At 39.8% G+C, this 24,421-nt stretch overlaps 1 protein-coding gene across 1 annotated transcript; it reads left to right on the top strand.

Moving 5' to 3' along the window:
- Nucleotides 1-1,640: 1,640 nt before the first annotated feature.
- mc1r (melanocortin 1 receptor) lies at nucleotides 1,641-23,061 on the top strand. The gene is made up of 3 exons (XM_061881255.1): nucleotides 1,641-2,050; nucleotides 6,094-6,392; nucleotides 17,877-23,061. The coding sequence occupies exon 3, from the start codon at nucleotides 17,882-17,884 to the stop codon at nucleotides 18,854-18,856; it is 975 nt and encodes a 324-aa protein (XP_061737239.1). The 5' UTR covers nucleotides 1,641-2,050; nucleotides 6,094-6,392; nucleotides 17,877-17,881; the 3' UTR covers nucleotides 18,857-23,061.
- Nucleotides 23,062-24,421: the final 1,360 nt, after the last annotated feature.

Raw genomic sequence — 24,421 nt, 5'->3', positions numbered from 1 at the left:
ACTTTTTTGCACCACTGTATGTATGTATGTATATACACATATATATATATATATATATATATATATATATATATATATATATATATTGAGACAGAGTACAACAGCAAGTCAAATTAAATTAAAGACCCTCATCTCTATAGCTGAACCAGACCCAGTGTTAGTATAATAGTTTAAATCGATGAATAGTTTGGCATTGCTTGTGTTGTAAGTCCAGTTTGTTCCATTGTTTTACTCCACATACAGACACACAAAAACGTTTACGAGTGGTTTGAGCTCTCGGCAATGAAAAATATCCAAAGCCTCTCAAGTTATGAGCCTGCACTCGTCTTATAAAAATAAGTTGTAGTTTGTTAAATGTTAAATGCTTTATATAAGATTATTAATGTATTATATTTAACAAGGTCATCAAATTTGAGCAACTTTGATTGCATAAACAGATTATGAGTATGTTCTAAATAACCAACGTTGTGAATGATCCGCACTGCTCTTTTCTGTTATATGATCAGAGGGTGAATTGTGTTGTGCCAAGTATTCCCCAATACTTCAACACAGTATGTAAGGTATGGCAGCACCAAGGTGCAGTATAGAGTACAAAGGAGTATTCAACACAGTATGAATATACGACGAGTTGAGTTTATACCAAATTCTAAAAGCTTTTTTTAAAAAAATATACTACTCTGCTTGCATGTCAGCAGACTGGGGTAGATCCTGCTGAAATCCTATGTATTGAATGAATACAGAATCGTTTTGAATCGGAAAAATATCGTTTTTGAATCGAGAATCGTTTTGAATCGAAAAAAAAAAATCGATATATAATTGAATCGTGACCCAAGAATCGATATTGAATCGAATCGTGGGACACCCAAAGATTCAAAGCCCTAATATATATATATATATATATATATATAAATAAATAAATATATATATATATATATATATCCATCCATCCATTTCTACCGCTTATTCCCTTTTAGGGGTTGCGGGGGGCGCTGGCGCCTATCTCAGCTACAATCGGGCGGAAGGCGGGGTACACCCTGGACAAGTCGCCACCTCATCGCAAGGCCAACACAGATATATATATATATATATATATATATATATATATATATATACATTTATATTTATCCATATATGTACATATATATATATGTATATATATACTGTATGTATGTGCATGTATATATATGTATATATATAGTATATATATACATATTTATATATATATATATACATATATATAGGTGTGGGAAAAAATCACAAGACTACTTCATCTCTACAGATCTGTTTCATGAGGGGTTCCCTCAATCATCAGGAGATTTTTTTTATACATATATATATATATATATATATATATATATAAATAATCTCCTGATGATTGAGGGAACCCCTCATGAAACAGTTCTGTAGAGATGAAGTAGTCTTGTGATTTTTCCCACACCTACATATATATAAATATATATATATACGTATATATATATATATATATATATATATATATATATATATATATATATATATATATATATATATATATACGTATACATATATATATATATATATATATATATATATATATATATATATATATATATATATATATATATATATATATATATATGTATATGAAGTTGGCAAGATGGCGGCGCCCGGACGGGCTGCGATACTGCGGTGCTCTTGCTAAAGATGGAACATTTGGCGGAAATGCCGGACAGTTCTGCAGACTTCATGGCTGGCTCGCATCGTGGTCACTCCGTGATCACGTACGACCGCCAGACACTTCTGGATATGGACATATCGGGCCGTTTTGGACTGATAGACTTGTTCGACGTGCTAACTAGCATGGGAATACGTCGGCGGCTACATCCAGCGGCCTGTGAAGCAGCGGAGTCTAGTAGCAGCGGGGGCCGTCTACGGAGCAGACGCCAGCGGTGTGATCGGAAACGCGGATGCCGAGCGGGGCTTAAAACAAAGCAGAAGGCTAATCCCCACAGAACACTTCCCTCCATCCTGCAGCCGCATTTAAATGGAAGATGCGAGACTACTGGTCTAGGTAAGGAGTCAGTTAAATTAGAACAAGTTTTTTCTGCTTTGAGTGTTTCAGAGTTGGACATGTGTTTTACTGAGGTGGCTAACTATGATGCGTGCAGTTTATCAAAGCAACAAACAAACAATCGGAAAATCCCCGTTACTGAGGTGGCTAACTATGATGCGTGCAGTTTATCAAAGCAACAAACAAACAATCGGAAAATCCCCGTTACTGAGGAGGCTAACCATGATGCGTGCAGTTTATCAAAGCAACAATCAAACAATCGGAACATTCCCGTCGTATCAATTCCTAGATATGGTCGTAATTATACTGAATGCACTGGGCATAATAAACACAACATTATTAATATTGCTACTACGGATAATTTGATCAAAAATTCCCTAAAACAGCCCACTACCTATAATATAGGTTTTTTAAACATAAGATCATTGTCTCCCAAAACGTTATTAGTTAATGATATCATCAGAGACAACAATCTTAACGTCATCGGTCTCAGCGAAACCTGGCTTAAACCAAACGACTTTTTTGCGCTAAATGAGGCATGTCCTCCTAACTTTACACATGCGCATATTGCCCGTCCGCTTAAAAGGGGTGGGGGTGGGGGGGGGGGGGGGGGTCGCACTAATATACAACGAAAACTTTAACCGTAGTCCTAACATAAATAATAAATATAAATTGTTTGAGGTGCTTACTATGAGGTCTGTCACACCGCTGCCTCTACACCTGGCTGTTATCTACCGCCCCCCAGGGCCCTATTCGGACTTTATCAATGAATTCTCAGAGTTCGTTGCTGATCTAGTGACACACGCCGATAATATAATCATAATGGGGGACTTTAATATCCATATGAATACCCCATCGGACCCACCGTGCGTAGCGCTCCAGACTATAATTGATAGCTGTGGTCTCACACAAATAATAAATGAACCCACGCATTGCAACGGTAATATGATAGACCTAGTGCTTGTCAGGGGTATCACCGCTTCCAAAGTTGCGATACTCCCGTATACTAAAGTATTGTCCGATCATTACCTTATAAAATTCGAGGTTCAGACGCATGTTCGTCAAACTAATAATAATAATAACTGCTATAGCAGCCGCAACATTAATACAGCCACAACGACAACTCTTGCTGACCTACTGCCCTCGGTAATGGCACCATTCCCAAAATATGTGGTCTCTATTGATAACCTCACTAACAACTTTAACGACGCCCTGCGCGAAACCATTGATAACATAGCACCGCTAAAGTTAAAAAAGGCTCCAAAAAAGCGCAGCCCGTGTTTTACAGAAGAAACTAGAGCTCAGAAATTATTATGCAGAAAGCTGGAACGCAAATGGCGCACGACTAAACTTGAGGTGCACCATCAAGCATGGAGTGATGGTTTAATAACTTATAAACACATGCTTACCTTAGCTAAAGCTAATTATTACTCAAATCTCATCCACCGTAATAAAAACGATCCTAAATTTTTGTTTAGTACGGTAGCATCGCTAACCCAACAAGGGACTCCTTCCAGTAGCTCCACCCACTCAGCTGATGACTTTATGCAATTCTTTAGTAAGAAAATTTAAGTCATTAGAAAGGAGATTAAAGACAATGCGTCCCAGCTACAACGGGGTTCTATTAACACTGACACGATTGTATATACAGCGGATACTGCCCTCCAAAATAGTTTCTCTCGTTTTGAGGAAATAACATTAGAGGAATTGTTACAACGTGTAAATGGAATAAAACAAACAACATGTTTACTCGACCCTCTTCCTGGGAAACTGATCAAGGAGCTCTTTGTATTATTAGGTCCATCAGTGCTAAATATTATAAACTTATCACTTTCCTCGGGCACTGTTCCCCTAGCATTCAAAAAAGCGGTTATTCATCCTCTTCTTAAAAGACCTAACCTCGATCCTGACCTCATGGTAAACTACCGACCGGTGTCTCACCTTCCCTTTATTTCAAAAATCCCCGAAAAAATTGTTGCGGAGCAGTTAAATGAACACTTAGCGTCTAACAATCTATGTGAAACCTTTCAATCCGGTTTCAGGGCAAATCACTCGACGGAGACAGCCCTCGCAAAAATGACTAATGATCTATTGCTAACGATGGATTCTGATGCGTCATCTATGTTGCTGCTCCTCGATCTTAGCGCTGCTTTCGATACTGTCGATCATAATATTTTATTAGAACGTATCAAAACACGAATTGGTATGTCAGACTTAGCCCTGTCTTGGTTTAACTCTTATCTTACGGATAGGATGCAGTGTGTCTCCCATAACAATGTGACCTCGGACTACGTTAAGGTAACGTGTGGAGTTCCCCAGGGTTCGGTCCTTGGCCCTGCACTCTTCAGCATCTACATGCTGCCGCTAGGTGACATCATACGCAAATACGGTGTTAGCTTTCACTGTTATGCTGATGACACCCAACTCTACATGCCCCTAAAGCTGACCAACATGCCGGATTGTAGTCAGCTGGAGGCGTGTCTTAATGAAATTAAACAATGGATGTCCGCTAACTTTTTGCAACTCAACGCCAAAAAAACGGAAATGCTGATTATCGGTCCTGCTAGACACCGAACTCTATTTAATAATACAACTCTAACATTTGACAACCAAACAATTAAACAAGGCGACACGGTAAAGAATCTGGGTATTATCTTCGACCCAACTCTCTCCTTTGAGGCACACATTAAAAGCGTTACTGAAACGGCCTTCTTTCATCTCCGCAATATTGCTAAAATTTGGTCCATTCTGTCCACTAAAGACGCTGAGATCATTATCCATGCGTTTGTTACGTCTCGCCTCGACTACTGTAACGTATTATTTTCGGGTCTCCCCATGTCTAGCATTAAAAGATTACAGTTGGTACAAAATGCGGCTGCTAGACTTTTGACAAGAACAAGAAAGTTTGATCACATTACGCCTGTACTGGCTCACCTGCACTGGCTTCCTGTGCACTTAAGATGTGACTTTAAGGTTTTACTACTTACGTATAAAATACTACACGGTCTAGCTCAATCCTATCTTGCCGATTGTATTGTACCATATGTCCCGGCAAGAAATCTGCGTTCAAAGGACTCCGGCTTATTAGTGATCCCCAAAGCCCAAAAAAAGTCTGCGGGCTGTAGAGCTTTTTCATTTCGGGCTCCAGTACTCTGGAATGCCCTCCCGGTAACAGTTCGAGATGCTACCTCGGTAGAAGCATTTAAGTCTCACCTTAAAACTCATTTGTATACTCTAGCCTTTAAATAGACTCCCTTTTTAGACCAGTTGATCTGCCGTTTCTTTTCTTTTTCTTCTATGTCCCACTCTCCTTTGTGGAGGGAGTCCGGTCCGATCCGGTGGCCATGTACTGCTCGCCTGTGTATCGGCTGGGGACATCTCTGCGCTGCTGATCAGCCTCCGCTTGGGATGGTTTCCTGCTGGCTCCGCTGTGAACGGGACTCTCGCTGCTGTGTTGGATCCGCTTTGGACTGGACTCTCGCGACTGTGTTGGATCCATAATGGATTGATCTTTCACAGTAGCATGTTCTCATAGTCATCATTGTCACCGACGTCCCACTGGGTGTGAGTTTTCCTTGCCCTTATGTGGGCCTACCGAGGATGTCGTAGTGGTTTGTGCAGCCCTTTGAGACACTAGTGATTTAGGGCTATATAAGTAAACATTGATTGATTGATTGATATATATATATATATATATATATATATATACATATATATATATATATATATATATATATATATGCTGTATACAGATGAAATACATTCTTTGTGCTGATCATTATGTTTAATATTTGCATTTTGTCACTCATCATTGGTTGCGAATTAAGGTGAAACACACTTGATTGTATAAGAAACACATCTAATTCAATACTACAAAGACCAACATGTTAATACCTCTTTGTCAGATCTGGTGTACCTAATAAAGTGTCTAGTGGGTGTAGAAAAGCTAGATTAGGCATTTTCCCAGCTGTTTATAATATAATATAAAAAATAAACTTGGAACTGGGTTAATGCATTATCCATCATTTTTTTTGTCCAAACAGTGTGCTCATCATCACCGTGAAACCTTCTGATGACGTCAGCAAGCAAGGAGGAGTCCTCCTCAAGTGTCATTGCAGCCCAACACAAGGACCAAATCACTTCTCCACTCTCTCTCTGTACTCAAACACTCACATGATGCCGTCATGGCGCTCTAAAATACGGAAAAATGCAAGACAGGCTTCTTAGACGCGCCGGACAAAGAACATGATTTGGGAACATTCCTTTTTCTGGATCTTGGTGTTTGTCAGCCTGCATCCATAGAGAAGACGCCGAGGAGACACACTTTCCTCACTTACCACTGGTATGTTAAAAACACTTGAAATAGAAATATTAAATTATTGTGTTGACAGAATCAAAAATCCGCCTGTTTTGCTCTCAAAAATTGACTGAAATGAACTTTGAACCACTCTCTGGTCCCTCGTCATTCCTCATATAAAGATATAAAGACTCTCTTCAAAAATAATTTGTCTGTTTTGCAATGTTAGTCCATAACAAATCAAGTGGCTATCTGAAGGTCCTCTTTGTTCCAGTCTTATGTGTGTATAACCAATCTTATTTCTAAATGTGCCTCTATTTTTCAGTGGTATTTTTACTACCACTGATCAATTGTTGATTCTAAAGCTGCGAAAAAATTCATTATCAATACATATGAAAGAACTCCTGGTGATATAATTGATACAGTTCACTGGTTACAATTCGATACATTTGACATGATTTAAGAGAGTAGTGTACAATGCCATGCAAAGTATATTTGCTATTTAGTGTACAAACATTTTTGGTATAGACCCATTATCAAACTGTGCTACATGTAAGTGGTATGCCAAATAATCACTTGATTAAAGTACAGTGTTAATGTTCAAACTGTGTGTAATGTTGCAGGGGCCAAAAATATTAAATATACTTGTTAAATAAATCCTCTGCCTTGTTTTTAATGAATACTTGGGCCTACTATGAGACTGTATTTTAGTGTTGGTCGTTATTGTGGTACATGGAAAGCCAAGTTTTTTCTGAGGTGATACTTAATGAAAAAAGTTTGAGAACCACTAGCATACACAGCTGAGTGTGAAACGACCGGAATGAGAATCAGCACCTCCAAGTCCGAATCCATGGTTCTCTACCGGTAAAGGGTGGAGTGCCATCTCCGGGTTGGGGAGGAGACCCTGCCCCAAGTGGAGGAGTTCAAGTACCTAGGAGTCTTGTTCACGAGTGGGGGAAGAGTGGATCGTGAGATCGACAGGCGGATCGGTGCGGCGTCTTAAAGTTAAAGTTAAAGTACCAATGATTGTCACACACACACTAGGTGTGGTGAAATTTGTCCTCTGCATTTGACCCATCCCCTTGATCATCCCCTGGGAAGTGAGGGGAGCAGTGGGCAGCAGCGGTGCCGCGCCCGGGAGTCATTTATGGTGATTTAACCTCCAATTCCAACCCTTGATGCTGAGTGCCAAGCAGGGAGGTAATGGGTCCCATTTTTTATAGTCTTTGGTATTACTCGGCCGGGGTTTGAACTCACAACTTACCGATCTCAGGGCAGGCACTCTAACCACTAGGCCGCTGAGTAATGTGGAAGTTGTACCGATCCGTCGTGGTGAAGAAGGAGCTGAGCCGGAAGGCAAAGCTCTCAATTTACCGGTCGATCTACATTCCCATCCTCACCTATGGTCATGAGCTTTGGGGTCATGACCGAAAGGATAAGATCACGGGTACAAGCGGCCGAAATGAGTTTCCTCCGCCGGGTGGCAGGGCTCTCCCTTAGAGATAGGGTGAGAAGCTCTGTCATCCGGGAGGAACTCAAAGTAAAGCTGCTGCTCCTCCACATCGAGAGGAGCCAGATGAGGTGGTTCGGGCATCTGGTCAGGATGCCACCCAAACGCCTCCCTAGGGAGGTGTTTAGGGCACGTCCGACCGGTAGGAGGCCACGGAGAAGACCCAGAACACGTTGGGAAGACTATGTCTCCCGGCTGGCCTGGGAACTTCTCGGGATAGATGAAGTGGCTGGGGAGAGGGAAGTCTGGGCTTCCCTACTTAGGCTGATGCCCCCGCGACCCGACCTTGGATAAGCAGAAGAAGATGGATGGATGGATGGTATACACAGTCAATATCTATTGGTCCAGCAGTTAGGAGGAGAAAATTGTTGACAATTTTGACAAAAGTTGTTAAAAAAAATTGTCAGATTTTTTTGGGTTGAATATTTTTACGGGGCCCCAAATCCCTAGTCTTGGACTCTGTATAGTTTCTCTCAGTCCTTTTCTCTAACCAAAAAAAGCAAAGCCAAGGACCAAGGGATGAACAAGTACAAGGAGAATTGGCCCCTGAGTTGATCTTGGATTGTATGGCTACAAGTCAGTTATTTGACACCAATTATGTTTCACTCTACAGGTAATATTTTCAAAATATTATTCTGCATTCAGGTTTGACTCTGCTTAGGCTTACTTCAGCATCTAAAGACCAGCATTTTTGACTGAATGCTCCAATGCATGCGCACATTGACATAAAATGAAAGTATTGCAATCACTCCTCTCCAGTTCTTAATCATAACCACCTTTTTTCTTAACCCTCAAGATACAAAAGCTACATTTTTTTGTCCTTTCAATTATTTTTTTTTGTGATGTAAATGGGCTTCACGGTGGCAGAGGGGTTAATGCGTCTGCCTCACAATATGAAGTTCCTGAGTAGTCAGGGTTCAATCCCGTGCTCGGGATCTTTCTGTGTGGAGTTTGCATGTTCTCTCCGTGACTGTGTGGGTTCCCTCCGGGTACTCCGGCTTCCTCCCACTTCCAAAGACATGCACCTGGGGATAGGTTGATTGGCAACACTAAATTGGCCCTAGTGTGTGAATGTGAGTGTGAATGTTGTCTGTCTATCTGTGTTGGCCCTGCGAGGAGATGGCGACTTGTCCAGGGTGTACACTGCCTTCCACCCAATTGTACCCCCCCCCTCGCGACACCAAAGGGGAATAAGCGGTAGAAAAGGGATGGATGGGTGATGTAAATGTTCAATTACTACAAATCTGCATAAAATGTATTATTTTACCAGTCTAAACGTTTGACATTATCTGATCAAAATAAAAATAAAAAACATTTTTATATTGGATATTTTTTATTTGGACTGGTTAAAATTTGGCCCTGCGATGAGGTGGCGACTTATCAAGGGTGTACACCGCCTTCCACTCCAATGCAGCTGAGATAGGCTCCAGCAGCCCCCACAACCCAAAAAGGGACAAGCAGTAGAAAATGGATTGATCAATGGTGTAAATTTGAGCAAAATAAATTAAACAACAAAACATAATTCAAAATGTTTTACGCCCTTCAAAAACTTAAGAACTTTAATGTCTATTTGGCTTTAAAGATGAATAAAATGGAATGTCCCCAGATAGAAATCGAAAAGGTCAAAATAGACCGCACATGTTTGCTTCATCGTGAGTTATTTTGGTTGTGTAATGAAGAGTGTCCTTTTTTTAATGCAATTGCTCCACTCCCAAATATTAATGACAAGGGCCAACAAAGTCTGCCCCAAGTGCTTGTTGACAATGAGACAAGTTGTTATTTGTGTGTGTTTTGTTTTCATAAGATCTCTGTTAAGACAAACATTAACAACTATCTTTATTCAAACAGAGCCTAGAGACGCTGCCATATGTATATCACATGCACCACTGCTTGTAATCCTTATCTTATTCATTCAGAACTGTATTTTTAAATCAGTGTCTTTACTTACCGTTGACTCCTTTGGAGATCTACATGTACACGTAGGTACATTATTATAAGCCTCACTGGATACGTTTTATCTACAGTCATGTGTCAGATCAGCAAGAATAATGATGTCCCACTATGGTTGCGCAATATAAACGATATAAATTACACAAATGTCAGACAATTTAGTTTTTAATACCACTTTTATATTGTTGATGACACATTTTAGCTGGGCCCTGCAAATTTGATAGTGACAAGTGAATAAACGTGTCATCCAAGCACTGTAGCGTCCTTGTTAGCAGTGTAAATTACTAATCGTTTTCTCCATGGCCGCGAATAACTTGGGTTTCCTAGTCACTGGAAGACTAGAAGACAAAGAATAGCTAAACCTGATGCCAAAAAGCATAGCTAACCGTTAGGCTATAGCTCTTGAATGGTGGGCAGATCAATACAAATATAAACAGTAACAATGCAAAGTGATAGGATAGATATTTTTTTCTTTTCCCAATATTTTTTTTTGTCATTGTTCACTAACAAGAACCAATAGTAGTTTTGGCTTGTGTTTAGTTGTTTTGCAGTATAAACTTTAGTATACATTTTGTACGTAATATCAAGGAAGAAGGAAATAATTGAAACATCGATTGACATTATTACACCGCCAAATTGTGCTTTTGTCGGATTAAAGTTGTAATCAAATATGTAATAATTTAATGATCCTGAACATTTTAAGTATGAACATCGGGACGACAAATACTACCAATCTTTCCAACCCTCCCGAATTTTCCAGGAGACTCCTGAATTTCAGTGCCTCTCCCGAAAATCTCCCGGGACAACCATTCTCCAGAATTTCTCCTGATTTCCAGCCAGACCTGAGTGAGGACAGCCTATCGTCACGTCCGCTTTTCCTCCAAATAAACACTGTTTATAAGTCACAGTTTTTGGAGCTCAGTGCACAACTGCCCACACAACAAGAAGGAGACTATGTCTCATATGTCTCCATTATCCACATGTTTATCTACAACCCATAAGGTAGGCAGGCACGGAGCTATTTCTTAGCTTGTGTTTATTCCAGCCGGCACGTTAATACACTGACACACAACATGCGGATTCCCATCAGGCATTGCTTCAATACTACGGCAAGTAGTAATGTCCAGTGAAGATAGTGACAGAGAATAGAACGAAGATGGACAATTGAACCCTAAACTCACTCCTTTCCTGCAAATTAAATGTCACAGATGCTGCCCATACCTATGCTCCTTCAAAGGCTTTGCTACTGGCTGCAAAGCATTGGACTTTCAAACACAACAATGAGTAGAGAGGAGTGTTATGTGTGTGCATGTGTGTAAATATAGTAAATATATATATATATATATATATATATATATATATATAATATATGTAATAAATACTTGAATTTCAGTATATTCTAGCTATAAATGTACTCCTCTCCCCTTAACTCCGCCCCCAGTCAACTCCGCCAACCCCGATCATGCCCAGCTTACACACCCCTAACCCCTCTTCCAATCTCCCGAATTCGGAGGTTTCAAGGTTGGCAAGTATGAATACACGAATACTACCCCTGTCATGACTTGACATCGAATTGATACCCACATATCTAGTGGCGTCCAAGTAAGTAAGCCAACAACAGACGAATAAGTGATTATTACATTATAATAGTGATGGGCAAGCTACTTGGAAAGTGTAGTTTTTGATTGATTGATTTTGATTGAAACTTTTATTAGTAGATTGCACAATACAGTACATATTCCGTACAATTGACCACTAATTGGTAACACCCGAATAAGTTTTTCAACTTGTTTAAGTCGGAGTCCACGTTAATCAATTCATGGTAGTAAGCTAAGCTACTCGTTACTCTTGATTAAATGTAGCTAAGCTACAGGGGAAGCTATCCCGGGAGAATTGTAACAAGCTACACTACAAGCTACACGGCAAAAGTAGCTTGCTACTTCAAAGGGACATTAAATAAGTATGTACAACTTTCCACCAAACAAGATAAAAAAATGCTCAGTGCGATTGTTTATTAAAATAAACAGTAGCTATAGCATGCCAAAGTGTCTCGCTTTTTAACATTTCTTTTAAATTGTGTACCATGCACAAAATGAGGGGAAAAGCACAGGAAACAAATTAAATAAAAGGCAGTGAATCAATAATAATGATAAATAAACACCATAATATATACACTAATGAAGAGTTTTCAGCACAGAATAAATTACTGTTTTAAAAGAAACCACAGTGGCAAAATATCATGCTAGACCCACTTGACGTCCATTGCATCCGGTCTCCCCGAGAGTGGGGGTCACCCACATCTGCGGTCCTCTCCAAGAATTCTCATAGTCATTTACAATGATAGCCCACTGGGTTGTGAGTTTTTCCTTGCCTTTATGCGGGCTCTGAACCGAGGATGTCGTTGTGGCTTGTGCAGCCCTTTGAGACACTTATGATTTAGGGCTATATAAATAAACATTGATCATTTTATTGCTTGACAATGACAATAACTCGGCAAAAGGAACAAAACATTTGTCTCCCAAAAGAGAAATTAAAGGTTATCTACACTTTTTTGGAATTTTGCCTATTGTTCACAATCATTATGAAAGACGTGACGACGGATGGATTTAAAAAAAAATGCATTTTAACTCAAAAATAAACTTAAAATAGGAGCCAGCTCACAGTGGAGCCAATGGAAGGTCCTCTATTCTGCCCAAAAAACTCAATAAATAACCATCCAAAAAGCACCAACAATACTCAATTTACAGTTGGTGACTTGATTATTAAACAAGTATTAGTTATATTGTTACTATAAGTGCTAACGGAGACAAACTATTTATAGCTGCAATGTGATCACCAGTTTATGCTGCTATGGTTACATCTTGAGTGGTCAGCTGTGTCCTTGCTACCCTGCTCCTTGGAAGTTTATTGTAGATCATAAAACATACATCTCACCTGGATAGAAGAAGACTGAGGCAAATTCCAACAAGTTGGTACATTTTGACGAGAACAACACAAAAAGACACTTGGATCCACATCCCTTTTCTTCGTGTGGATTAAGAGTCATTCTTTATCTAAACAGGAATATCAGTCTATCAGTCAGCATCCTAATGAAAACAGACATTATACAGTAAGTATAACGTCTGCTAACTTTTTCATTTTAATGTAAACGTTTATTAATGTAAATGTAACTGAGAGTGTACATATGGAACTAAATGGCCCCAATACGAGTATTTAACTATTAACTATCTGCCATTTAGCTGGGGACCCCCTACAACTCCCTCTTGGGGTCCCCACACCCCACTGTATGTTTTTATGTTAGTATGCCTTTTCTTTGGCCCAACCCTAGAATGTTATTCATTGGTAAATAAAAACTACATCCATCTATAAATATGACATAAAAACAACGACTTGTGTGTTGTATGGGAACTGTTGATAATATTTATGTGCCGTAAAACTTTGAACTCAACTCACCTTAATGTGTGTTCTCAAATGTGTGTTTCATGTCTTCCATGTCAAGAGCACTTTTGATTTGGACTTAAGGTAAACAACTAAAATATGTTGGGCGTTGTTTTATCCATATAATAATATCCAAATAATATTTAATTACATCAAGGCTTAGTTATTGCAAAGTCTGCTCCATGGCACCACCACGAAAGGCATCAACAAACTAGAGGATGGGCAGAACTCTCCTGCCCGCCTTCGACCCTGCACACGGTCCAGAGAACACATCATACCAGTCCTCCGTGACCTTCCCCGGCTTTCAGTCCGATACAGAATCAACTTCAAAATTCTACTCACCACCTCCAAGGCCTTTACCAACCATGCTACTCACTACATCCTAAACTTCTTCTACCAGTGTGTGCCCTCCTGATCCCTCAGGTCTGGCAATTCCAACCTCCTGCAAATCCCCAAGACCACATGGAGGAAAATCTTTTAACCAGTGGGTTGGACTGGTAAAATCATGGCATGATAACTTAAAGATAAATACAACTTCGGATTGTTTTCTTTGTTTGAAAATAGACCAGGCAGATTTTGAAAATTAAAAAATCATAATGTTTTTTTTTACACTTAAATGTTGCGGTTAATATTATTCTATCTTCATTTGTCAGTCAAATAGGTAGAATTGAGGCTGGCAGAGTTTTAAAATGCTCCCATTGTTTTAAATGTGTATTCTATTAGAAGATTAAGTTAATAATAATATAAAAACTACAGGATTGTATCAATGTAATTTAAAAAAAATATTCAACTGATGTACTCCCATCAAGTGGTTTATAATGTACATATATTGCATCATCCACAACAAAACTTCAGAATTTGGACTCATTTCATTAATCACACATGAAATTAGAAGGGCATACACACTAGGTGTGGTGAAATTTGTCCTCTGCATTTGACTCATTCCGTTGTTCACCCCTTGAGAGGTGAGGGGAGCCCCCAGAAAGTGTGTCCTCACTCCCCAGTCATAAGTGCAACACGAAATGTAAAGATTATCAAAGCATTTATTTGCGTAGAAATGTCACAGGTAATATTAACAACAACATTTTTAACAACCAAGACATGAATGCAACAATCCACCTTTTTTATACGAACACTGATAATCAGCGTAAAAACCCGAAAACGCGGAAGTGTTGCCTCTATCTTAACACAAGAGTTAAGTCATGCATGCTCTTCCGGCAGGGGATACAGAAAATCTGCTAATTTTTATACTTTGCAAACTCATCTCATGGGCCAGATAAAACATGTGCACGGGCCCGGCTGTACATTGGACTCCCCGATTCTTCTTCTTCTTTTTGTGTCTTTGAAGCATGTAGTTATATGACAGTTTCACATTTCTTTACACATTATTTTGCATTGTCATTGAACTCTGCGAGATCTCTTAAGCTGCACTGGTTGGGTAGCAGAGGACAGACAAGGCAGTGCTGCATCGTATGGACCTCTTCTCCACATTTGCAGGTGGTTGGGCCGGTTTTGTAGACCCATCTGCCCATAGCAGCTTTTGATTGCCCTGTTCCTGTTCTCAGGCGGTTTAGTGTCTTCCACTGGACCCATAGTGTTTCTGACCCGGGGGCAAGTCTTCATAAGGGGGGATTTCCATGCCAATAGGAAGGGGGTCTTTCTCTAGTCTTTGTGTCCATAGCTGTAGTATGGTTTCTTCCCGGGATGTTGTTAGGGGCTGGACATTGCTGTGGAATCTTCTCCTTGACTTAAGACGTTGAGCTGAGGGTTCACATCCATAGAGGAGGTGGCGTTCATCACTGGTAGCTTTTGTGAACTTTACTTGGCTGGCAACTTCCCTTCTCACGTCTGCAGGGGCAATACCAGCGAGGAGATGTAGGTTGTTCAGGCTGGTAGGTTTCAAGCAACCAGCGATCAAGCGGCATGTGTTGTTCAGTGCTGGGTCGAGTTTCTTGGCATGGGTTGAGCTCTCCCAGACAGAACAAGGTTACTCCGCCAAAGCAGTACATCTTAGTGTGTGTGCTGTGGCTCCCCATTTGCAATTTGTCAGTTTCCGTAAGATGCTGTTTCGGGAGCTGACTTTCAGTTTGGTGTTTTTAATGTGTTCCTTGAAGGAGAGGGTGCAGTCCAGGGTTATGCCAGGGTAGACAGGGTTGGTACAGTTCTCAAGTGGTGTTCCAGAACATTTGATGTTAAGAGGTCGGTTCGTATCCCGGTTCCTGAGATGGAACGAGCAGACTTGGGTCTTCGCAGTGTTTGAGTGTGGATGGTTTTGCTCGTAGTAGAGGAACAGCTCATCTAAGGCTGAGGTGAGGTTTGTTTCTACCGCTTCAAACGTACTCTTTTGAGATTTTACACAGAGATCGTCAGCGTAGATGAATCATTCAGTGTTCTGGTCCATTGGCTGGTCGTTGGTAAAGATGTTGTACAGTAGTGGAGCCAGCACACTTCCTTGAGGTTGGCCGTTTTTTTGTCATCGCCACCGACTTTGTTTGTTGTTTAAAGTAACATAGAAGTAAGTGCCTGTCTTTCAAGAGGACTCCAATGAGGTCTGTGAGTGCCTTTATTAGGAGGAGACGGTGGTTCACAGTGTCATACGCAGCAGACCGATCGACAAAGATGGCACCCGTTACCAGTCCATTCTGAAACCCATCTTCAATATGTTGGATGAGATTCAGAATTTGGCTTGTTGAGGATTTGCCAGGTCAAAATCCAGCTTGTTGGAGGATGATGGCAGGTTCAACAACTGGGGCCAGCCTGTTGAGGATCAGGCGGTCAAAGAGTTTATATGGGTGACATAGCAGGGAGAATGGGCGGAAACTTTTTGCATTGGATGGATCTTTATCAGGTTTGAGAAGAGCTATGATTCTGTTTTTTCGGTCTACCTCTGGTCTTGGCTGTTTGGTTTTGGATTTTCCATTGAGCAGCAGCTGATGAGCAACTTGGTTGGCAGCGGTGATATACTGTTGCTGTGTTGGGGTTGGGTCATTGCTGAATTTTTGGATCAGGCTCCATGCCTTTTAGCTGTTTTTCACCATATTAGTTGTCTCCATCATGTTTTGCCATTTCCTTTGGCGGCATTCTGATAGGGAAGTCATGAGGCTCTCACCTACTTAGATAGTGCTTTCAGCAAAGGGGTCAGTACACCCCGGATGTAAAGCATCTGTGAGTATTTATAAAAGCACTATAATAATTTGAAATATTGTTGTTAATATTATATTATTATTACTATTATTATTATTATTATTATTATTATTATTATTATTAAAGCAATGCAGCCGGACGTTGAGCCAATCAGTGTCCACGATGCTGAACAGTGCGCTTTCATTGGTTTGGTCTCTTCTGGTGGCCAATACTACTGTAGTATTGATATTTTTTGTTTAATCTGCCATTTTTTTGCTTAAAAAGGCTTCATTTAGTACCCAAATTTTTTTAAATATGCTTTGTAGAAATAAAGAAAGACCAAAAAATAAATCTGCGATGTGGAGAGCAGCATATTTGAAGCGCAATGTGACAAGGTATTATTGTATTATTTATTTAATATTATCCTTTCTTTTTTAAATTATGATATGTATCCTACTTTTTTGTTGCGCTCCTCTTGTTCTGGCCAATGGCTTGGCATAATGTCCAAATAAGTACGTCCACCCAACTGTTACATCACGACGTTGCGGACTCCAAAATTCCGCAAACAGAAGCATCCAAAACTGCATATAAGTTCTCGCCAAATTGCATAATCATTATGCTTTAATGCAGGGGTCCCAAGGTGAAAACATTTTATTTTTTATTTTTTTCCTGTAAATTATTATTTATTCAAATATGTCCTTTCTAATCCATTTTCTACCACTTGTTACTCTCGGTGACTCCTAGCCACTCAAGCAAATCATATTGTCTAAAAATGCATATTCCCATCAATCATTGCACTCGGAATAAATAAATATATATATGTATGGGGCGGTATAGCTCAGTTGGTAGAGTGGCCGTGCCAGCAACTTGAGGGTTGCAGGTTCGATCCCCGCTTCCGCCATCTTAGATACTGCCGTTGTGTCCTTGGGCAAGACACTTTACCCACCTGCTCCCAGTGCCACCCACACTGGTTTAAATGTAACTTAGTTATTGGGTTTCACTATGTAATGTGCTTTGAGTCACTAGAGAAAAAGCGCTATATAAATATAATTCACTTCACTATATATATATATATATATATATATATATATATATGTATATATATATATTTATATGTATGTTTTTATGTATGTATGTATGTATATATATATAATATATATATATAAATATATATACATATATATAAATATATATATATATACATATATACAGCTATGTATATACATATATATATATATATATATATGTATATATATATATATATATATATATATACATATATATATATATATATATATATATATATATATATATATATATATATATATATACAGCTCCCGGCCAAATTTTCTTAACCCAATGGGGCCCCCATGCCAAAAAGTTTGGGGACCCCTGCTTTAATGCTTTAGCAGTGTTCAGCCTCAGTATCTGTCGTTGTAACAACATTTATAAGTCAGAAAAGACTACATTTTAACACTTTTTTTAACTGTCCACATTTTCCCTTTCAGGAGCTATGGAGTTCTCCAATAGTTCCCAAGGTAACCTCTTCATCCACCATGACTACTCTGGCAACATGACAAAGGACAATGAGACCAACTCAAGCGGTTCTGAAACCAACTCCATGGCTTGCTTTCAGCTGCAGATCCCGCAGGAACTGTTCTTGTCGCTAGGCCTCATCAGCCTGTTGGAGAACATTCTGGTGGTGGTGGCCATCATCAAGAATCGCAACCTGCACTCCCCCATGTATTACTTCATCTGCTGCCTGGCCGTGTCCGACATGCTGGTGAGCGTCAGCAATGTGGTGGAGACCATCGTCATGCTTCTGCACGACCACGGCCTGATGGACCTGTACCCGGGTATTCTGCGTCACCTGGACAACATCATCGACGTGATGATCTGCAGCTCGGTGGTGTCCTCGCTCTCCTTCCTGAGCACCATCGCGGCGGACCGCTATATCACCATCTTCTACGCGCTGCGTTACCACAGCATCATGACCACGCAGCGGGCCGTGACCATCATCGCCGCCGTGTGGCTGGCCAGCATCACCTCCAGCATCTTCTTCATCGTCTACCACACAGACAACGCCGTCATCGTGTGCCTGGTGACCTTCTTCTGCTCCAGCCTGGTCTTCAACGCCGTGCTCTACATGCACATGTTCCTTCTGGCCCGCATGCACTCACGGAGCATCCCCGCCAACTTTAATAAGAAGCGGCGGCCTTCTACCAGCATGAAGGGAGCCATCACGCTCACCATCCTACTGGGCGTCTTCATCGTATGCTGGGGACCTTTCTTCCTGCACCTCATCCTCATACTCACCTGCCCCACCAGCCCCTTCTGCAACTGCTTCTTCCAGAACTTTAACCTCTTTCTCATCCTTATCATCTGTAACTCCCTTATAGACCCACTCATCTACGCCTACAGGAGCCAGGAGCTGCGCAAAACACTCAAGGAGCTTCTCTTGTGCTCCTGGTTCTTTGGCTCCGACTGACTTTACTTCATGACTTTAACTTGTTTGAAACGTTTCGCATTTTTTGCTCATTTAAACTTGCTCCAGTAACAACATTTTACAGTTTTGTGGGACAGGCTGACCGAAATATGGATAATATTATTTTTTTATGACGAAAGCCTTACTCAAACAAAAACAGAAATGGACCAAACAAAGTACAGTGCTGTATTTTTTTGCAGCCATTATTGACTGTAAACATAAAAATCCTTTCAATCCTACTTGTAGTTTTAAAAAAGAAAGGCACTTTAATTTTTTTTTTTTTTTTTTTTTTCTCTCGGCCAACCAATGCACAGGTGCCTAGCTCCACCACACTATCGTTACATCACACTTTATTTACACTGGCACAATTGACTAGGATTTCACAGCATTTAAAGTATTTTTTATTGTAAACTCAAAGTCATGTTTCTCCTAATGCAGGGGTCGGCAACCCAAAATCTTGAAAGAGCCATATTGGTCCAAAAATACAAAAACACATCTGTCTGGAGCCGCAAAAAATTAAAAGCCATATTACATACAGATAGTGTGTCATGAGATATAAATTGAATTATGAGGACTTAAAGGAAACTAAATGAGCTAAAAAATAGCTACAAATGAGGCATAGTAATGCAATATGTACATACAGCTAGCCTAAAAAGCATGTTAGCATCGATTAGCTTACAGTCATGCAGTGACCAAATATGTCTGATTAGCACACTCCACATAAGTCAATAACATCAACAAAACTCACCTTTGGGCATACGTGCGCAACATTATAAGTTTGGTGTACAAAATGGGATGGAAAAAAAGTGGCATAAAACCCGTCCTAGGAAGTCGGAGAAAGTTATGCATCTAAACAAACTAGGGTGAGTTCAAGGACCACCAAAATTAGTAGGACAAAACAGCGCTTGCCAAATACTCGAATCAGTGAAGCATGTTTAATATAAACAGTGTGCTTTATAGCAATTAGGGAGGCTTGTGTCATGTTTGTCCTCCTACAGAAACCAAATTAAAAGAAAAAATATGTTTTTTTCCCCTCATCATTTCCATTTTTCATATATTTTTGAAAAATCTCCAGAGAGCCACTAGGGCGGCGCTAAAGAGATGCTTGCGGCTCCGGAGCCACGAATTGCCGACCCCTGTCCTAATGGTTTCTGTACACTACATTGCACACTCTTGTACAGTAGGTGGCGGTATGTTTTTTTTAACCTAAGAGAGTGAATAACAATAAAATTTAAATTTTGAAGTTACAGAATATAGTTGTAATTAATTTTACGGTATTCAGCTATAAAATTACAATTGTGAAGTTACAACATATAGTTGTAATTTTATTGTAATTTACTGTAATATCAAAGTTCTGCAGTTACAGTATTGTTCTGTAAAGATATTTATACGAATATAATACAATTATTAGCCAACAATTTGCTGTCAATTTCCAATAAGTTTGAACAGTGATATTAGATTTCTAGCACAAGAATACCATAGATTTTTTAGGCTTTAATTAGGGATATTCACAGAGAAAAAACTTGTGTATATTGTCGAAAAAAAGGTTTGTCTTCAATCATTATTTTTGTATGTTGTTCTAAGGACATACAAAACAGTATTTTTGTATTTTACAAAATACAATCATGCAGATCTAATTGGCATAAAAATATCCATTTACCGTTAAGTCTTAACATTTCACTTCTAAATACAAATTTGGTGGAAAAAGGAAATGTCTCTTCTTATGTGCGTGCGTGCGTGCGTGCGTGCGTGCGTGCGTGCGTGCGTGTGTGTGTGTGTGTGTGTGTTGTGGGGTGGGTTCACGGTATTTCGGGGACTGAAGTAAGTTCATCCATGACGGTTAAACTGATGCCTATCAATAACGCCCTGTGATATATTGGTCTTACTTGTTTTTTTGTGCATGACTTAGTGGATTTCAAAGTCCAAGCATGCATTCAGCACTGGATTCATGCACTGGAACTGGGTTGATGCACTGGAACTGGATTCATACACTGGAACTCTCCTGTAAAGAACTAACATCTTATTGTTATTAATAACTATGATTATTTTTGTTTTCTGACAATGTGAAATATGCTGCTTCTGCGTGTTACCTTTTAAAGACTGGAGTGCTCATAAAAGTATTAAAATTGTCACAAAGTAAATACAAACCCCGTTTCCATATGAGTTGTGTTGGATGTAAATATAAACAGAATACAATTTGCAAATCATTTTGCAAATTGTTGAATTTGCTACAAAGACAACATATTTGATGTTCAAACTGATAAACATTTTTTTGTTGCAGCAAATATTTTTTAGAATTTTAGAATTTGATGCCAGGAACATGTGACAAAGAAGTTGGGAAAAGTGGAAATGAATGCTGATAATGTTAAGGAATGCTCATCAAACACTTATTTGGAACAACCCAGAGGTGTGCAGGCTAATTGGAACAGGTGGGTGCCATGATTGGGTATAAAAACAGCTTCCCAAAAAATGCTGTCTTTCACAAGAAGTACACCCCTTTATCGTGTGAACAAATAGTCAAACAATTTAAGAACAACCTTTCTCAAAGTGCAATTGCAAGAAATTTAGGGATTTCAACATCTACGTTCCATAATATCATCAAAAGGTTCAGAGAATCTGGAGAAATCACTCCTCGTAAGCGGCATGGCCGGAAACTAACATTGAATGACCGTGACCTTTGATCCCTCAGATGGCACTGTATCAAAAACCGACATCAATCTCTAAAGGATATCATCACATGGGCTCAGGAACACTTCAGAAAACCACTGTCACTAAATACAGTTTGTCGCTACATCTGTAAGTGCAAGTTAAAGCTCTACTATGCAAAGCGAAAGCCATTTATCAACAACATCCAGAAAAGCCACCGGCTTCTCTGGGCCCGAGATCATCTAAGATGGACTGATGCAAAATGGAAAAGTGTTCTGTGGCCTGATGAGTCCACATTTCAAATTATTTTTGGAAATATTCGACATCGTGTCATCCGGACCAAAGGGGAAGCAAACCATCCAGACTGATGCAAAGTTCAAAAGCCAGCATCTGTGATGGTATGGGGGTGCATTAGTGCCCATGACATGGGTAACTTACACATCTGTGAAGGCACCATTAATGCTGAAAGGTACATACAGGTTTTGGAACAACATATGCTGCCATTTAAGCGCCGTCTTTTTCATGGATGCCCCTGATTATTTCAGCAAGACAATGCCAAGCCACATTCAGCACGTGTTACAACAGCGTGGCTTCGTAAAAAAAGAGTGCGGGTACTTTCCTGTCCCAGCTGCAGTCCAGACCTGTCTCCCATGGAAAATGTGTGGTGCATTATGAAGCGTAAAATACGACAGCGGACACCCCGGACTGTTGAACGACTGAAGCTCTACATAAAACAAAAATGGGAAAGAATTCCACTTCCAAAGCTTCAACAATTAGTTTCCTCAGTTCCCGAATGTTTATTGAGTGTGGTTAAAAAAAAGGTGATGTAACACAGTGGTGAACATGCCCTTTCCCAACTACGTTGGCACGTGTTGCAGCCATCAAATTCAAAGTTAATTATTATTTGCAAAAAAAAAAAAAAAAAAGTTTATGAGTTTGAACATCAAATATCTTGCCTTTGTAGTGCGTTCATTTGTATGCGGGTTGAAAAGGATTTGGAAATCATTGTATTCCATTTATATATACATCCAACACAACTTCCCAACTCATATGGAAACGGAGTTTGTATGTCAAGCTGAAATTAAATTAATTTAGATGTTGAAAAATAGTGATTGTGTATATATTTGCATAAATGAACTGAAGACCATGTGCTACTAGAAGTCTAATGTATATTGTATTTTTCTTTCCAATTAAAACAAAGAGTGAATGTAATTTTTGAACGTACTATAATGACTGACAACTACAATAATGGATTGACATATAAAATGTGCCTTACAATTATTAGAAATGTAGATTTCTGAAGATTGTTTATTAGACCTAATTTCTTCCAGTATGTAACTCACCTTATTGATATGTTGCGCTTTACTAAAGACATACTGACAGTAAAGTACACCTAAAGTGGCTAACTCAAGATCCAAGATTTTACTGTCGAGTCGATTGTCACTTTTTTTTACCGTAGTTTGACATCAAACATAACTTAACTGTGATTCCTACATTAAATTGAAGCTGGTAATGGTGTGGCTTTGAAATGTATATGTGAACTATGTGATATTTATGAATATATGACTATACAACACAACAAACCCCAAAGAGAATGTGATGACCAAACCCAACTGGAATTTTTGTGATATAGCATCAAGGCTAACAATTGTGTTCGCAGGCTGATAACGATCCAAACTGCTTTCCCGTCACACTTTTAAAGATAACAATTATTCTGTTAATGTGTAAAAGCCTGAAAGACATATACTAAGGAGCTGAACATTTAGAATTTGACAAGAAAACCCACAAAAATCATGGAGGTAAATCACAGCCAAAATTTACTTTGAAACTGAATGTTCAGGTTTTGATGTTGAACGTTGAAAAATATCAATCAATCAATCAATCAATCAATCAATGTTTACTTATATAGCCCTAAATCACCAGTGTCTCAAAGGGCTTCACAAACCATAACGACATACTCGATAGAGCCCACATAAGGGCGAAGAAAACTCACCCCAATGGGACGTCGGTGACAGTGACAATGATGACAATGAGAAACCTTGGAGAGGACCGCATATGTGCGACCGAAAGCAATGGATGTCGAGCAGGTCTAACATGATACTGTGAAAGTTCAATTCATAGTGGATCCAACACAACCGTGAGAGTACAGTCCAAAGTGGATCGAACACAGTAGCGAGAGTCTCGTCCATAGTGGAGGCGGATTAGCAGTGCAGAGACGACCCCAACCGATACACAGGCGAGCGGTCCATCCTGGGTCCCGATTCTGGACGAGCGGTCCATCCTGGGTCCCGACTCTGGACAGCCAGTATTTCATCCATGGCCACCGGACCGGAACCTACACAAGGGACAGGGGGACAGAGGAGAAAAAGAAAAGAAACGGAAGATCAACCGATCTAAAAAGGGAGTGTATTTAAAGGCCAGAGTATACAAATGAGTTTTAAGGTGAGACTTACATGCTTCTACTGAGGTAGCATCTCGAACTGTTACCGGGAGGGCACTCCAGACTACTGGAGCCCGAACGGAAAATGCTCTGTAGCCCGCAGACTTTTTTTGGGCTCTGGGAATCACTAATAAGCCATAGTCCTTTGAACGCAGATTTCTTGCCGGGACATATGGTACAATACAATCGGCAAGATAGGATGGAGCTAGACCGTGTAGTATTTTATACGTAAGTAGTAAAACCTTAAAGTCACATCTTAAGTGCACAGGAAGCCAGTGCAGGTGAGCCAGTACAGGCGTAATATGATCAAACTTTCTTGTTCTTGTCAAAAGTCTAGCAGCCGCATTTTGTACCAACTGTAATCTTTTAATGCTAGACATGGGGAGACCCGAAAATAATACGTTACAGTAATCGAGACAAGATGTAACAAACGCATGGATAATGATCTCAGCGTCGTCAGTGGACAAAATCGAGTGAATTTT

The sequence above is a fragment of the Nerophis ophidion genome, linkage group LG02, assembly GCF_033978795.1.
Source record: "Nerophis ophidion isolate RoL-2023_Sa linkage group LG02, RoL_Noph_v1.0, whole genome shotgun sequence".
Lineage (NCBI taxonomy): Eukaryota > Metazoa > Chordata > Actinopteri > Syngnathiformes > Syngnathidae > Nerophis > Nerophis ophidion.
The sequence above is the reverse complement of the archived record's forward strand: the minus strand, read 5'-3'. Positions and strand labels throughout refer to the sequence as shown.

Excerpts from the sequence above, each read along its gene's own strand:
- mc1r (XM_061881255.1), top strand. The coding sequence starts at position 17,882 with ATGGAGTTCTCCAATAGTTCCCAAGGTAACCTCTTCATCCACCATGAC.